The 17401-nt window shown below is 41.8% G+C and overlaps 1 protein-coding gene across 8 annotated transcripts in view; it reads left to right on the forward strand.

Annotated features, from left to right (window-relative positions):
* TDP1 (tyrosyl-DNA phosphodiesterase 1) overlaps window positions 1–2974 on the forward strand; it is an 89706-nt gene extending 86732 nt beyond the window's left edge. For all 8 annotated transcript variants that reach the window (XM_055097935.2, XM_055097938.2, XM_003832754.5 and 5 more), the window contains one exon: window positions 1276–2974. In XM_055097935.2, the coding sequence (XP_054953910.1) occupies window positions 1276–1349 (74 nt within the window). In that variant the 3' untranslated portion in view covers window positions 1350–2974. The remainder of the gene's footprint in view (window positions 1–1275) is intronic.
* The last annotated feature ends 14427 nt before the right edge of the window (window positions 2975–17401 follow it).

Below are 17401 nucleotides of genomic sequence, written 5' to 3' on the forward strand. Positions count from 1 at the left end.
AATGGTTTGACTCTAGCAGTGGCAATGTGTGGTAAAAGTGATTTGTTGAAATGTTTTCAATTTCTGAAACATCAGTTAAGATGAAGAAAAGTTCACATTTATTGAGCACCTACAACAGGAGCTTTCACAGATGTTCTCATTTGTGCTCCATAGTAATCCCTGCCAGTTGCTAAAGTAATTAATTCCCATTCCATAGAGGAGGAACTTGATGCCATAACCCACATGCCTTCCCTAGGGTATTAAGAGGGACGGAGGAGGTGGAACTTGACATGGTCCTCAGTGTCCTTTCCATTGTACCATACCCAGGCATGTTGTTTTCTTCAGCATTGGTCTACAGTTATTTATACAGAGGCCTTCATGTTTCATCAATTATTAACCCTTAACAATAGAACAAAAACATTTTATAAATGTGACTGTGGGCCTCTTGGTTACTTACGTGTGACCAGCTGAGAGCTGCACCTGTGGCTGTACCAACTATTACTGTTGCTTTCTTCAGCTTCCTAAAAGAAGAAAGGAATTGCTTCCCTTTGTTAGGCCTTTTCTGTCTGCCAGATACAATGTCTATGTGGATTTTTCTCAGTCCTCGTGACAGCTCCGCAACATAGGTACAGATAAGGAACCTGGGGTTCTGGTTAAAGTGATTTGCCAATGTGACACAGCTAGTAAGTGGCAGCACCAGGATTTGCCCCTGTGTCTCTGCCTGCCTCCCTGTATTATTCTGTCCTCACACTGCTAATAAAGACATATTGGAGACTGGGTAATTTATAAAGGAAAGAGGTTTAATTGACTCATAGTTCCACATGGCTGTGGAGTCCTCACAATCATGGTGGAAGGGGAAGCAAGACACATCTTACGTGGTGGCAGGCAAGAGAGCGCTTGTGTAGGGGAATTCCCCTTTATAAAACCATCAGATCTTGTGTGAGACTTATTCACTATCATAAGAACAGCATGGGAAAGACCCACCCCCATGATTCAATTACCTCCCACCAAGTCCCTCCCATGACACGTGGGAATTATGAGAGCTGTAATTCAAAATGAGATTTGGATGGGGACACAGCCAAACCTTTTCATTCCCCATGTTCACTCACCTAGTGTCCTAATAGGAGCCTTTGCTAAAAGCTGTTGTCTGAAGGGGGAGAATCTTCTGGGCTTGGTTCAGAAAATACTCTACCACAGTTTAGAGAGTCAAGCACATAAGTGTTTTTATACCATCAGGTGAGTGCATTTTCTATGATCCTATTCAAATAAATATTACATAATGTGTTTTTCCCCCAGATCGGCCATGGATATGGAACATTCCTTATGTCAAAGCACCGGATACGCATGGGAACATGTGGGTGCCCTCCTGAGAATCTTGAGGCACCGTGAAATTTAAGTGTAAGACATTGAGCCACAAACATGGAATCTCTTCTTTGTACTGGATGTTCACTTCCCTTAAAGTCTTATTTGCACCCTTACAAAATCTTTCCAAAGGTCACTCTTATGAATGGATGTTGGTTATACTTTTAATGGACATTAACATTCCCAATAAAAAAAGTATTAGTTTCTTAATTCACTTTTATATGTTTTGGAAAGAAAATTAGTGAACTTCTCTATGTTAAAAATACGTACTGCTTGAGTATCCCCTGTCTGAAATGCTTGGGACCAGAAGTGTTTCAGCTTTTGGATTTTTTTGAATTTTGGAATGTTTGCATAGCATAATGAGATATCTTGGGGATGGGACCCAAATCTAAACACAAAATTCATTTATGTTTCATATACACCTTATATACAATAACCTAAAGGTGATTTTATATGATATTTTGAGTAATTTTATGCATGAAACAAAGTTTTGACAGGCTTTTGACCGTGATTCATCACATGAGGTCAGGCATGGACATTTTCATTTGGAGCATCATGTCAGCACTCAAAAAGTTCTGGATCTTGGAGCAGTTCAGATTTTCAGATTAGGGATGCTCAATCTATATAGATATAAAATTATCCTCACAGTGACATAGAATCTCTTGGTGCTGTCAGCTGTTGGGAATTGAAGATTGACTTTGTGCTTCCACCCTCCATCCAGAAAGGGACCCTTCATTCCACCAGAACTTTACCCAGGAAGAACACGATCATTTCCTTTTTCACCCATGCCCTCTCTCAGCTTTCTGAGTACGTCTCTTGGGGTCGCTGGAGGTGATTCTAGGATCTGTCTCTGAGACCAATGTGCTGTTTCAGCCCCCTGCAGCTAAGAATTCTATTGACTGTCCTCATAGCGGCTTTTCATAGCTTTGAGCTTCAGCTTTACGAGGCTTCTCCTCTCTCCCTGGCACCCCGCTGGCTGCCTCACTGCTTACAGGCAGGTCCCACCAAACCCAAACACCTGCCCAGGGTAAATGAGTCTCTCTTCTATCCCCAGAAACTTTCAGAGGAAGCAGCTCATAGAAACATACAAAAGCACACAAGTATTTTGGGAAAAAATCCTAAAAGGTGACTTAATTTGATGCCTTAAATTCACAAGTGAGGAAGCTAAGGCCTAGAAGGTTAAGGATGTCCCCAGGGTCACACAGTGAGCTGGGCTCAGAGCTTGAGTGTCTTTGTGCTTTGTGTACATTGCGTTCTCCCTAGGGTGCTTTAGACCCTGTTTGTTTTCTTCTGCATGAGGCTGATTTCCAGTTTGTCATCAACCTCTTTATCTTATAATTTAGGATAGAGTTGAATGTTAGTCTTGAAAGATTTTCTAAAGTAGTCTTTCAAACTGTTCCTCAGAGGCCTAGGATTTTCCAAATGTACCTTAGGAACCTTGTAGGCTGCAGTGGGGGTGTGGCGATAAAGGAGGCAGGGAGACAGGGCTGCAGGGCCTCCCACCTTCCAACAGACAGGCTCTGCTTTATCTGTTGTACATATTGGGATTCTGTAAAGGACATTATCTGGGGTTTTGTATGTATTTTTGTGTGTTCTGCTTTTTTTAAATAAACTTGAAAAGCTACTGAACTAATTTAACCAGTTGATTTTGCAGATAAGGCTTAAGCCTTTTGTGACCCTACCCTCTATGTATGAAAACATTACAACTCGACATCAGATGAGCTCAACAGCCAGGAAAGGAAACAGGGAGAGCCCTGGGGCTGGTAGTGAAAGGCGACATCATGGTGGGGCTGGCCCCGCAGTTTAATCCGAGTGTCCAAAGGACCGTGGCAAAGAATGTGCGATTCTTACCATGCACTGGTCCCACCCACGTTGGGGCAGGGGCAGCATAGGCTTCCAGGTAGTGCCAGGCAAGCCTCACAGTCAGCAGGGCATCCTCATCACAGCTGCAGTCAGTTGGCCTGCTCTGGAGCAGGACCCAGCCAATCAAGACGATGGTGGCAGATTGATAGCTACATGATGGCTATGTGGGGTCACACGGGTACATTGCTTATCTGATCCACATAACAGCACAAGGAGGTGGATTGGCAAAATGGGTCAGAGCTCAGAGCTGGAGTCAGGTGGGCAGGGTTTGAATCTCAGCTCTGCCACTTACTGGCTGTGCAGCCTAGATCAGGTTATATAACTTCTCTGTGCCGTGGTCCCCCAACTACAAAATGAAGGTGGTGATAATAATACCGTTTGTAGAGGATTGATGTGTCTGGTGACTTAGTACATATAAAGTGTTAAGCCACGCCTGCACAGAATGAAAATAGTACAAGTGCTTACTGCCGTCACTGTTACAGGTAGGTCATTAGGATTGTCTGTGTTTTCCTGAAGGAAATTCAAAAGGTAAAATGCTTGTCCAAGGTCATACTTCTACAAAGTGCACTTTAGCAGCACCTGAACTCAGGTCAGACAGCACCTAAAGCCTCTTCTGTTAACTACTGGACTGCACAGCCAGAGCTCCAGGGCAGTGTGGTAGGCTGTATCTAAGGAGGTGGACTATTTTTCCCCCAATCTATTGTGGACAGATAACATTTTTAGAATATAAAGTCAGGTGCTTGGATTGTGTCAACACTGTCAAATTGCTATGGAAGTCTCTGAATGCTTGCTTTGACTTTCTGAACTCAGCACCAGCCGGCCGTGCTGAGTCTCCATTTCCAGATGGGCCCTCCCAGGCCTAGAGGAGTACTACTCCAAGTCTGGCAGTAGTACTCACACTTGGAGTAGTATTCCTCTGGGCCCTGGGGGGGCCCCACCTGGAAATGGGGAGAGAAGTTCTGCAGAATGGGCTGAATAGATAACATTGAAGTCACATTAGGGAGAGTCCATGGTCAAGGAGTTTGCACTTGGTAGGTGTCCAGGCCCAACCCCTGACAGCAGTGCTGTGCCCCTCGCCAAGGTGAGGGGCTTAGGGAAGGGCAGGGCTGAGCCAGGCCAGTGGGGGGTAGGGTCACTACCCTGTGCTTTCTGGCACAGCTGATAGCACACATGGGAAGTAAAGTAACTCCCCAAAAATAATCAACACATGGGAACACAGAAAACAAGCAGTTCTACCCATTGGTCTTTTTTTTTTTTTTTTTTCTTTTGGGACTGACCACAACATGCCTAATGTTTTTGAGGAAACCATGCTTCCATCATTCTCCCATTGAGGTTTAACAATTACTTCTCCCTAACTGAAGAAACCCTCATCTCCCCTCTGTTGGCATGAAGCTGCATGCCCCTGATTTGGAAGGCTGTATTTTTCCACCTAACAGTAACAGCTAATGTTTCCTGAGTTCTTCCTGTGTTTCAGTGCCTGTGTCTAAGTGCTTTACACTTAATCTTCACATCAACCTCCTGAAGAATGTACCATTATTAGCCCCCTTTTTTTTTTGAGATACAGTCTTGCTCTGTCACCCAGGCTGGAGTACAGTGGCACAATCTCGGCTCACTGCAACCTCCAGTCCCCAGGTTCAAGTGATTCTCCCAAGTAGCTGGGACTACAGGCACCTGCCACCATGCCCAGCTATTTTTTGTATTTTTAGTAGAGATGGGCTTTCGCCATGTTGGCCAGACTGGTCTTGAACTCCTGGTCTGCCTGCCTAGGCCTCCCAAAATGCTGGGATTACAAGCATGAGCCACCACGTGCAGCCTTATTAGACCTATTTTACAGATGAGGAAACTGAGGTTCAAGGGAGTTAAATAACTTAAAGTCCACGGTAAGCAATGGAACCAAGACTCTGCTGTCTCAAAAGTGCACACCTTCCTGCACTGCACTACACACAAGTTCAGCTTGGTTTTCCTGGATTCTTTAGTGGAAGTTATATAGTTATCCCTAATATAAATTAATACAGTATTACGTGATTTCCAGTGTGAATATGGTACTAACACCACATTATGCCTAGGTCAGATCATCTTATAAAATCTTTGACAAAATTTCCAAGTTTAGTAGCCTACTTATTTCAAGCAAATCCAGGACAAAAGAATACCATAAACTGTACAATTTCTTACTGTGTTTCTATCAACTAGTAAGTTTGGTGGCCACTGCTTATATAATAGGATTCACACATCCAAAAAATGAGAGATCAAAGGTGGTCTGTGGCCATATGCTCCTGGGAATGTCAGCAATGACATGACCAAGGCCCACCTGGAGGCTGGTGATCAACTCAGCCTGGTCTGTGTCCACTGGTCCTTGAGCATTAACATTGGCCAGCAAGCGCTGAGCGCTTTGTGCCAGGAACTCTTCTATGGGTTTTGTGTTTATTTAAATTTTCATAACCTTATCAAAGACATACCACCGTCATCTCCATTTACAGATAGAGAAATAACAGTTATTTTTGAAAAGTCGCATAGCTGGCAAGTGGCGGAGCTGGAATTTGAACCCAGGCATTTTAGCTCCAGGGTCATCCTATACTGCTGTGAGGATCCAGGCAGCAGATGTTCCCAAGGTCCAGCCAAGGGGCAGGCTTTGAGATATGGCTTGGCTGTGTCCCCACCCAAATCTCATCTTGAATTGTAGCTCCCATAATCCTCACATGTTGTGGGAGGGACCTGGTGGAAGATAACTGAATCATGGGGGTGGGTTTTTCCCATGCTCTTCTTGTAATAGTGAATAAGTCTCATGAGAACTAATGGTTTTATAAATGGGAGTTTCCCTGCACGTGCTCTCTTGCCTGCCATCATGTTAAGTTGTGCCTTTGTTTCTCCACCATCCGCCATGATTGTGAGGCCTTCCCAGCCACGTGGAACTGTGAGTCCATTAAACCTCTTTTTCTTTATAAACTACCCAGTCTCGGGTGTTTTTTCATAGTAGTATGAAAATGGACTAATACATTTGGCATACGTGATATGTAACTATATATACGAGACTGGGTACGCTTTCATCCACTGTAACAGCAAATTGTGGTTGACATGACAGAACCAACTAGCAGCACATAAAGTCACCCACTAAATGTCACATCAGGGTGCAGGACTGAGCCATGGAATTATTAAAGCCAGACCTACAAGTGGAGTGGGCTCCTTTCAGGTAAGAGCATCAAGGGCTGAACACTTGCACTGTTAAGTATGATCTATTAAATTTTCTGAAACCTACCGTTTTTGTTGACTCAGTAGATCTAAAGCACAGAGCTGGAGGAATGAGGCCAATGTCAGAAGAGAAGGCAGCATGGGAGATACCAGAGATGGGGAGGGCAAGAGGCAGCCCACACTAGCGGGTGGTGTGCAGAGCATGCAAGTCTTGATGCAACTCCTGTCTCATATTTCACAGAGTTCCAATCAAGTCTGTTTTAAAGCAGAATTCAATCGATGTGTATAAATTATATTTTATTCACAGTAGGCCTAGAAGAAGCTCCACAGTCTGACCAACTTTATGGTTCATGTATCTAAGGCACATGTTGCAGTGTCTCCTGTTCCCTTTGTAGCAAGGTTTTCAAAGAGCCCCTTGCTATTTTTTTTTTGTTTGTTAAAGAGATGGAGTCTTGCTCTGTCACCCAGGCTGGAGTGCTGTGTGGCACGATCATAACTCACTGTGGCGTCAAGCAGTCCTCCTGCCTCAGGCTCCGCAGTAGCTGGGATTATGGGCACAAGCCACCACACCTGGCGTCCATTGCTTTTATCAAGAACTGGAAGGCATCTGGACCAGTCACCTTTTTCATTATACACAAAGAGAAGCTTAGAAAGGAAAGGCAAAGGGGAAATTGCATGCATGGGGCATTTATTACGGGTAACTCAAATTGTAATTTATGATCATAGGTATATACATCTTCACACAATGGGGCAGGTGATCCTATCTTAATTTTATTATATAGAGGGAAAAATAAGGTTCAGGGTTACACAGCTGGTTAATGAACAAGATCTGTGCCCCATCTAAGGTGCTAAGTCTATCCTAGCTAAGCCAATGCTATCCCTTTCTGGACCTGAGGACACAGATGATGCTACTGTGTATGCCCTGGATGGCTGTTTGCTTATAGGTTCTTTAGAAATTAACAGTTAAACTGAATGCTGATTTTGTTCTCATATAATTGACATTACTAAAATTTAAAAGCCTCAAATGTTTGCTACTCAATATTTTATGAATATTTTTATGAAAGAATACATTAGATTTCTTTTATAGTTACAAGAAACCAGGTTAATTAGATTTGTACAATGAAAGAGACTTTAACAAAAGTCTGGCAACTGTGCTGGAGCCAGGGAATCCCTAATGTAACAGACTGTCTCCAACTTTCAGCTCTGCTTTCCAGAATGTGGGCATCATTCATTCTCAAGCAAGCTCTCCATACTTGGAGGCCAAGATTCCCCCGTGGCACTAGGATCCCATCTTTCTTCCAGCTCCTTATTCCAGAGAAAATAACAACTCCAGGAAAAGTCCCTGGACGCATGGGATTGGCCATCTTGAGTCACAAGTCCTTTCCTGATCCAATTACTCCAGATCCTGGGGCTGCCCCTGATGGGGAGGGAGGGAGGGAGCAGATGGGAAGTTCTCCAAAGGGAGATAGAAAATGCCTGATGTCTCCTCCACAGTGAGAAGCGTCCCTAGGTGACCTATTAATATTGCACCACAGAAACCTATGCCTCTTAAATAATTTGTGCAAACTTGTAGAATATATTGAAAAGCAAAAGGAAACCAAGTAGAGAAATCTTTTTTAAAGTTTCTTGAAAAAGTCGCATAAATTAGTGAACCCTTGTGTCCTACAACAGTGATTTTTTAAACTATGGGTCACAACCCTTTAGTGAATCCTGAAATCAATTTAAGGGTCATGACCAGCACTTTTGTTTTTTGAGTCAGGGTCAGCACCGTTGCCCAGGCTGGAGAGGGCAAAATCAATTTAAGAGTCATGACCAGCACTTTTTTTTTTTCTTCCTTGATACAGGGTCAGCACTGTCCCCGAGGCTGGAGTGCAATGGTGCAATCATAACTCACTGCAGCCTTGACCTTCCAAGCTCAAGCAATTCTCCTGCCTCAGCCTCCGGAGTAACTGGGACTATAGGCACGTGCCACCACGCCCAGCTAATTTTTTTTTTTTTTTTTTTTTTTTGTAGTGACAAGGTTTTGCCATATTGCCCAGGCTGGTCTGGAACTCCTGGTGTGAGCCACTGTGCCCGGCCATGACCAGCACTTTTTAATGAAAATATCTGTGTGTAGCACACAGTAGACTTATTTTTGCTTCAATTTACATATCGATGAGTGTGTTCCTTTCCAGGTTCCCTCGTTCATCCACCCTGAATGAAGACAGATACTCACCTGGTAATGGCCTGAGATCTGACTGAAGCCTGAGAGGTGACTCAGCCACAAGACACTCAGGGTTCATTAGAATTGTCTAGTCCCACCTCTGCTTCCTCCAAGCGGTGAGACCTTGAGGCATTGCAGTAACGCCTCTTGAGTCTTCCTTTTCTCATTTTAAGGACAGGACTAATACCTGTCCTGCCTGCCTCATGGGGTTGTAATAATGATCAAATGAAGTGGTGCTTTTGACCAGTGGCAAGAACTTCAGAAATGTGAGTTGTAACGATTTGTATTTGTTAGCAGTAAATAAAAGTGCTTGGAACCGGCAGCCTCTGGGGCAATTAAGTATAGAAGATAAAACCCATCCTTTTGGAAACTAGCATTCTTCCACAAATACTGCTTCCAGACTACTAAATGGAAGTTGTTTCTGGAAGATGGATAGATTTAAGAATCTTGGCCACGGAGCTCCTTTTTGCATCCCACAGAAAGGGGCTCCGCTCACAAGGAAGTCTTCCTCCCTAGACTGAGCCTCCCAGAAGCACACCCTGAACAACTCTGCAGAGCTGAGCAGCGTACTTCCTGTCCTACAAGTACTGTTTTAGTGATACCTGCTGCCTCCCAGAGAGAAGTGGCAGCATCTCATTGGTGGGGTTGGGGAAATTAGGGAATGCATGTTAATGTGAACCCCAAGAGTGAGTTGATAGCTGGTGAAGAGGGAGAAGGTAGAGGTGAGGGCCTTTAGGTTGGCTGGCTGGGCTTGCCTCGCAGTCAGTAAAGCCCCCTCATGCAGAGCCATTCATCTCCTGCTGGGAACGCTGACCTTTTGGTTCAGATGCTTGATATAAACTCACTGATATGGGAGGGGAGGATCTGAATGGGTAGGAAGGAAGCAGGGAAAGTTACTAGGACAGACAGATTCTAAGGCTTCTCTGAAAGGAAGGAAGGAGTTGTGATGTGCTACCGGGGAGGTCCAAGGGAGAAGGGCCTGGGCAGTGTGCACCACTGGTGAGGGTGTGAAAAATGGGCTGGTGACTGGCCACCAAATGGCTTGGGGAGAAGTGGCTGGAGAGAGGGTCACCTGTGTGGTGGGAGGGATCGGACAAGTGTTTTTAGATGTTAAGAGAATGTCTAAGTTTGACACAAGACACTCCTAAGTTTGCAAAGAAAGGATATACAGTCACCTTCCTTCAATATCAGAAACAACATGCTGGGGATTAAAAATAAATACTTGGCCAAGAACCTTACCATTTACCAGGTGCATCCATACAGTAAATATCTGAGTGTCTCTTACATGCCTGGCATGTCCCACTTCACCCACAGGAAGAAGTCCATTTTATAAATGAAGAAACCGAGGCTCAAAGAAGTATGTGAACCTAAGGTTTCAGTCTTCTTAAATCCTGCTTCTTGATCTCCTCTAATACCATAGCACACTCAAGAAATGAGCATCTTTAATTGTGCTTGGATTGGCAGAATCTGCCTTTAGGTAGAGGAGCAGATGTAATGGCTTTAATGAGCTACTTAACTACTTTCTAGAGACAACCAAGAGACACTTTTGAAGAGCCCAGTCTGAGACCTGGTTCCACTTTTCCATCCCTTCTGTGTCCCTGCCCCCAGCCCCCACCCCCAGGACACATCTGGCAGTGAAGGGACTCCAATTCCTGTTCTAGGGAGTGGCCCCCACTTGTGCTCAAAGTATAATTAAGTGGCTTAAAAGTAAGTGCAAGGGTCGGGAGAAGGACTTGACTGCATGAGGGAACTTTTAGAGGTTATAGAAATGTTTCTACCATAATTGTGGCATTGGTAACGTTTAACAAAACTCCTTGAATTATATACCAAATTGGTAATTTTTATTGTATGTAAATTATAGTTCAATAAAGCTGATTTTTAAAATACTCAATGTAAATCCTGATATGTGCATTCATTGTATGTAAATTCTACATCAGAAAGGAAAAAACTAAACAGTTGTTGAATTCCAGTTAATGATATACATGCTGAAGTATTTAGGGGCAAGTAAATGGATGTCTGCAGTTTACTCTGAAATGCATAAACTAAGATATATTAATGGACAAGTAGATACATGATCAGGCAAGTAAATAAAAATTTAATTGTCCAATCTAAGTGGTCAATTTACAAGCTGCCATTGTAAAATTCTTCTTTGATGTGTTTGAAAATGTCATTATACAATGTTGGGGGAAACCAGGTGACTTCAGGTTTTTGGCAGAGCCAAAGAGTTCCTATTGGACCAATTCTTTAGCAAATAAAAACTGTAAGCTCTGGAAAAAAACCTTCTTTAAAAACCAACTTCTTAAAGATACTGAAATAGACCAAAAGCAGGCAGATACCGGAGAGGAGTCAGTGGAGGAAGGGCACGGGACTGTGTGAGTTACCTGTTTTTTTACCACCGTTAGCCTGAGGCCAGGCGTCCATGCACCGTGCAGGACAGGTAAGCCTCCAGTGTACAATCTACAGTCTCGCTGGCTTGAGGAACCAGAGTAGAGAGTTCAGAGCATCACAGCCTCTTGAGAGTAAAGGGGGAAATAACAGAAAAGCAAGCCAGAGAGGGGATTCCTAAATTCTGTATATAAACTGCTCAAATCTCTAGCTGACCACTGAACTATGCATGCAGAACTAAGGCTAAAAGAACTGAACTAAAAGTTGAACTACTTCCCACTGCAGGGGAGACAGTTTTGTCACTGAGTTCAATGAGTTAACTGCATGTTTTAAAATAATTATTTTTCAGAGGAATATAAGAGAATCCTGAGTTTCTACAACACAATGTAAATTATACACTAAATACAATGTCTAGGATACAATCCAAAATTATTCACTATCTGAATAAACAAAAAATTATGCCTCATTATCAAGAGAAGAGACAAAGGAGATCAACCCCAAGAAGTTCTAGTCAAAGCTATTAAAGCAGCTATTAAAACTGTGCAAGAATGTGAAAAAAGTTCCCATGGTAATGGCCGAAAAACTCCCAAATTTGGTGACAGACATAAAGTTACAGATTCAAGAAGTTCAGTGAATAATAAGCAGGATTAATACAAAGAAAACCCCATCTAGGTGCATCATAGTCTACTGAAGACCAAACTTAAAGAGAAAATATTGAAATCAGCTACAGGAAACTAGGGAGTAATGATTTAAATGACTGCTGACCTCTCTTTAGAAACATTGGAGGCCAGAAGACAGTGCAACATCATCTTTAACACGCTGAAAGGAAAAAAAAGTCACCCCAGAGATCTGTATCTAGCAAAAATATATTTCAAGAATGAATACCAAAAAACTAATATTTTCAGATAAAAGGAAACTAAGAGAATTTGCAGATCTAAATTACAAGAAATGCTAGAGGAAGTTCTTCAGGCTAACAGGAGATTTTACCAGAGGGAAACTCAAATCTTTAAGAAGGAATAAAAGGCACTGAAAATAGTAAACATCTGAGTAAATACAAAGGATGTCTTCTTTCTCCTCTTTTAAACTGTGCATTACTGTTTAAAGTAAACAATAGGCGGGTGCGGTGGCTCACACCTGTTATCCCAGCACTTGGGGAGGCCAAGGCGGGTGTATCATGAGAACAAGAGATCAAGACCATCCTGGCCAACGTGGTGAAACCTCATCTCTACTAAAAATAAAAAAATTAGCTGGGCATGGTGGCACATGCCTGTAGTCCCAGCTACTCAGGAGGCTGAGGCAGGAGAATAGCTTGAACCCAGGAGGTGGAGGTTGCAGTGAGCCGAGATTGTGCCACTGCACTCCAGCCTGGCGACAGAGCAAGACTCCATCTCAAAAAAAGCAAAAACAAAAACAAAAACAATTGGTGGGATTTTAGCATATGTAAATAATTTGAATGACAATCGTGGCATAATAGATGCAGGGAAGGGAATGGGAAAGGACCCTATACAGTAAGCTATCTGTATTTTATGCAAAGTGATACCATGTTAGTTAGCTCTTAGCTGTGAAACCTTCATCCCTGGAGCAACCACTTAATAACATAGAGATAGAGCTAAAAAGCCAATAGATAAAAATGTCTCCTCTGAGAAAGACACTATTAAGAGAATAAAAATATTTTCTCCCAGCCACAGACTGGGAGAAAATATTTGCAAAACAGTTATCTGATAAAGCCCTGTTAACCAAAATATACAAAGAATTTTTACAATTCAACAATAAGAAAACAATGAGATTAAAAGATGGGCCAAACGAGGAGTTTGAGACCAGTCTGGGCAACAAGGAAAAAAAAAAAAAAAAACTTAGCTGGGCATGGTGGTGCATGCCTGTAGTCCCAGCTACCTGAGAGGCTGAGGCAGAAGGATCACTTGAGCCTAGGAGTTCAAGGCTATAGTGAGCTATGATTGTGCCACTAAATTCCAGCCTGGGCAACCGAGCAAGGCTCTGTCCCTTAAAAAGAAATAGGCTACAGACACCTCACCAAAATATACACGTGGCAAATACACATAGGAAAAGATACTCCACATATCATATGTCATCAGAGAAGTATAAATTAAGACAATGAGATACCACTACACATTTATTAGAATGGCCAAAATCCAGAACACTGACATCACCAAATGCTGGCAAGGATATCGAGCAACAGCAACTGTCATTTATTGCTCATGGGAACGCAAAATGGTACAGCCACTTTGGAAGACAATTTGGCAGCTTCTTATAAAACTAAATATAGTTGCCATATGATCCAGCAATTGCACTTCTTAATATTTACCCAAAGGAGTTGAAAACTTATGTCCACACAAAAACCTGCATACAGATGTTTATGGCAATTTTATCCATAACTGCCAAAACCTGAAAGCAACCAAGATGTTCTTCAATAGGTGAATGGATAAATAAGCAGTGGTACATCCAGATAATTGAATATTATCCAGCACTCTTAAGAAAATGAGCTATCAAGTCATGAAAAGGCACAGAGGAAACGTAGATCCACATTGCTAAGTGAGAGGAGCCAATATGAAAAGACTACATACTGTATGATTATACCTATGTGACATTCTGGAAAAGGCAGAACTTTGGAGACAGCTGAAAGACCAGAGGCTGCAGGAGTGGGGGTGGTAGGATGAATAGGCAGAGCCTAGAGGATTTTTAGGGCAGTAAAGCTACTCTGTGTGATACTATAATGGTGGATACATGTCATTATACATTTGTCCAAACCCATAGAATGTACAGTACCAAAAGTGCACCCTAATATAAACTATGGACTTTGATAATGTGTTAATGGAGATTCGTCAGTTATAACAAATGTACCGCTCTGTTGGGGGAGGCTACGTGTGTGGGGGAGCAGGGGTATTTGGGAAATGGGTACCTTCCTCTCAATTTTGCTGTGAACTTAAAACTGCTCTGAAAAATACTCTATTAACTAAAAAGACCCAGTTAATCCAAAAGAAGTCAGGAAAGGTGGAACAGAGAAGCCAAAAATAGTGGGGACAAACAAGACAAATAGTAAAATGGCAGACTTAAGTCCAGTCGTATAAACAACTACATTAAATGTAAATGGTCTCTATCTGCACTAAGACGGCAGCCACAGGCCACGTGCGATACTTGTTAATTGACATTAAATAAAATTTAAAAGTCAGTCTCTTCATTGCAGTAGCCACATTTTAAGTGCTCAGTAGTGACTCCCATATTTCACTAGTGTATTGAAGAGCACAGATATAAAATATTTCCATTATCACGTAAATTCTATTGACCAGCATTGGGCTGATCAGTCATGGAGATGATCAGAACTGACACAAATTCCCCCCAAAAAGACCCAACTGCATGCTGTTCACAGCAAGTCCACTTAAAATACATAAACTACACAGATAAGTTAAAAGTAAATGGATGGGAAAAGATACCATGCAAATGTCAAGCAAAAGAATGTGGTGACTGGATTAATATCAGATAAAGTAAACTTCAAGGCAAAGGGTATTACCAGAGATAAAGAGGGACATTTCATATTAATAAAAGGGTCACTACACCAATAAGATACAATAATTATAAATGCATATGTTTAATAACAGCTTAAAAGTACATGAAACAAAAAGTGACATAAAGGTAGAAATAGACGATTACACAGTTACAGCTGGTGATTTTAAATATTCCTCTCACCAATCAATAGAATAACTAGATCGAATGTCAGTAAAGATAGATCATAAAAATACCATCAATTACTTTTAACTGACCTTTATAGAACACTACAGCCAACAACTGCAGAATACACTTTCTTTTCAAATGCACATAGTACATTCACTAAAATAGACCATCTGGTTGGACCATTAAATAAGTCTCAACAAATTTAGGAAGATTGAAAACATACTGAATATGGTTCTCTGAACAGACTGGAAATAAGTTAGAAATAAATAATGTGTCTTTTTTAAACTCCAGATATTTGGAAATTAAGCAACACGCTTCTAAATCATGTGCCCAAAAAAAATCAGAAAATAATATGAATAAAATATGAAAATACAACATACCAAAATTTTTAGGATGCAGCTAGCACCAGGCTAACAGGGAAAGGTATAGTTTAAAAATACTAATGAGAGCCAAGTGGGAGGGGGTCGCTGGAGAAGCTCCAACCAGCCTGCCCACTGAGGTGGGGCTGGAGCCTGGGGAAGTTCACGACCCTTGCAGCAGGGAGGAGCCCGGCCCCTCCTCTTCTTGTGTGGAACCTGGGATTCAAGCTGCCGGCGGGAAGCACTCTAGCAGGGACTCTGGCCTACTAAGAGTCCCTGCTTCTCCCTTTTCTTCCTTTTCACCCAATAAAGCCCTGCGTTACTCACCCTTCAAACCCTCTGCGAACCTAAATTTTCATGGCCGTAGGACAGACAAGGACCCCATCTTTAGCTGAACTAAGGAAAAGTCCAGCAACACTAACATTAGCAAAGAAGAAAGGTCTGAAATCGGTGATCTAAACATCCACCATAAGAAGCTAGAAAAAGAAGAAGAGTAAACTCAGAAGTAGAGGAATAAAAAGAATAGAGTGGAAACCCCAAGTGCAACATATCCCAGAAATGCAAGATTGGCTTAACATTAGAAAGGCAATCAGTGAAATACAACATATTAGCAGAATAAAGGAGAAAACTATATGATCATCACCATAGATGCAGATAAGGCATTTAACAAAATTCAGTACTCATTCATGCTTCATTAAAAACAAAAAACTCGGCCAGGCGCGGTGGCTCACGCCTGTAATCCCAGCACTTTGGGACGCCGAGGCGGGTGGACCACGAGGTCAGGAGATCGAGACCATCCTGGCTAACACGGTGAAACCCCGTCTCTACTAAAAAACAAAAAAGTAGCTGGGCGTGGTGGCAGGCGCCTGTAGTCCCAGCTACTTGGGAGGCTGAGGCAGGAGAATGGCGTGAACCCGGGAGGCGGAGCTTGCGGTGAGCCGAGATCGCGCCACTGCACTCCGGCCTGGGGGACAGAGCGAGACTCCGTCTCAAAAAAAGAACAAAAAACCAAAAACACCAGAAAACTAGAAACAACAATAAAAGGAAACTTCCTTAATCCGATAGTTTCTATGAAAACCCCACAGCTAACATTATATAAATGATGATAAAAGGAAAGTGTTCTCCTAAGATCATAAGACAAGGATATCTGCTTCCACTTCTATTGAATAATGTACTGAGGCTCTAGCCATTGCAGACAAGAGGGGGAAAAGATGATAAAGATCAGGAAGAAAAAAGCAAAACTTGTAGATGACATGATTATTTACAAAGAAACTCCTAAAGGAATCAACAAAACATCTACAACTGATGACTAAAGTAGCAAGATTGAAGAATTCAAGTACTTTTGCAACAATCGTGTATTTTTATGGACTACAGCAAACAACTGAAAAGTAAAATTTTGAAATTCCATTTACAATAACATCAAAAGAATATAAAATACTTTAGAATGAATTTACAAGAGATGTGCAAAATCTCCATATGAAAACTTGGTTAAGAAACCCTAAATAAATAGAGGAATATACCTCTTTCATGGATTGTCAAGATGTTCTTCCCAAAATAGATCCAACACAATCCCAGAAATCAAGATCCCACAGCTTTTTGGAGGAAATTAAGCTGATTCTATGGTTTTTTTAGTGGAAGTGTAAAAGTTTTATAACATCCAAAGAATCTTGAAAAAGAAGAGCAAAGTTAGAGGACTCAATTATAGTCCCACTAAAGACCTACTATAGAGCTATAAGTAATGTAAATCCTGTGGTATTAGCATAAGGGTGGGCAAATAATGAACAAATTAAATTCCTGAAACTCAGGCATATTTATCTTTTCAACAAATAGCATTGGAATAACTGGAAATCCACCTGGACAAAATGACATTTGACTCTTACCTCATACCATAAGGAAACAAACTTAAATGGATCATAGACCCAAATACAAAAGTGTGGGGAGACAGAAAACCTATGCAACCTTGAAGGAGGTAATGATTTCTCAAAGGGCACCAAACATACAGAAAACATATTTAAGAAAATAAATAGGCAAATCAGAGTTAGAAAATATTTGCAAGATATGTATCTGAGAAAGGACTCGTATCCTGCATATATAAAGGATCTCTATAATTCAGTAACAGAGAAACTAACTTTTTAAGTGGGCAAAATATTTCAACAGAAAATTCACAAGAGAAGGTACACAAGTGGCCAGTAAGCACATTAGACATCAGGGAAATGCAAATTAAAACCACAGTGAGATATCGCTACATCCACCAGTATTTTTAGACATCAGGGAAATGCAAATTAAAACCACAGTGAGATATTGCTACATCCACCAGTAGTTTTAAAATTAAAATGACTGATACTGCCAAATGTTGACAAAGATACGGAGCATCCAG

The sequence above is a fragment of the Pan paniscus genome, chromosome 15, assembly GCF_029289425.2.
Source record: "Pan paniscus chromosome 15, NHGRI_mPanPan1-v2.0_pri, whole genome shotgun sequence".
Lineage (NCBI taxonomy): Eukaryota > Metazoa > Chordata > Mammalia > Primates > Hominidae > Pan > Pan paniscus.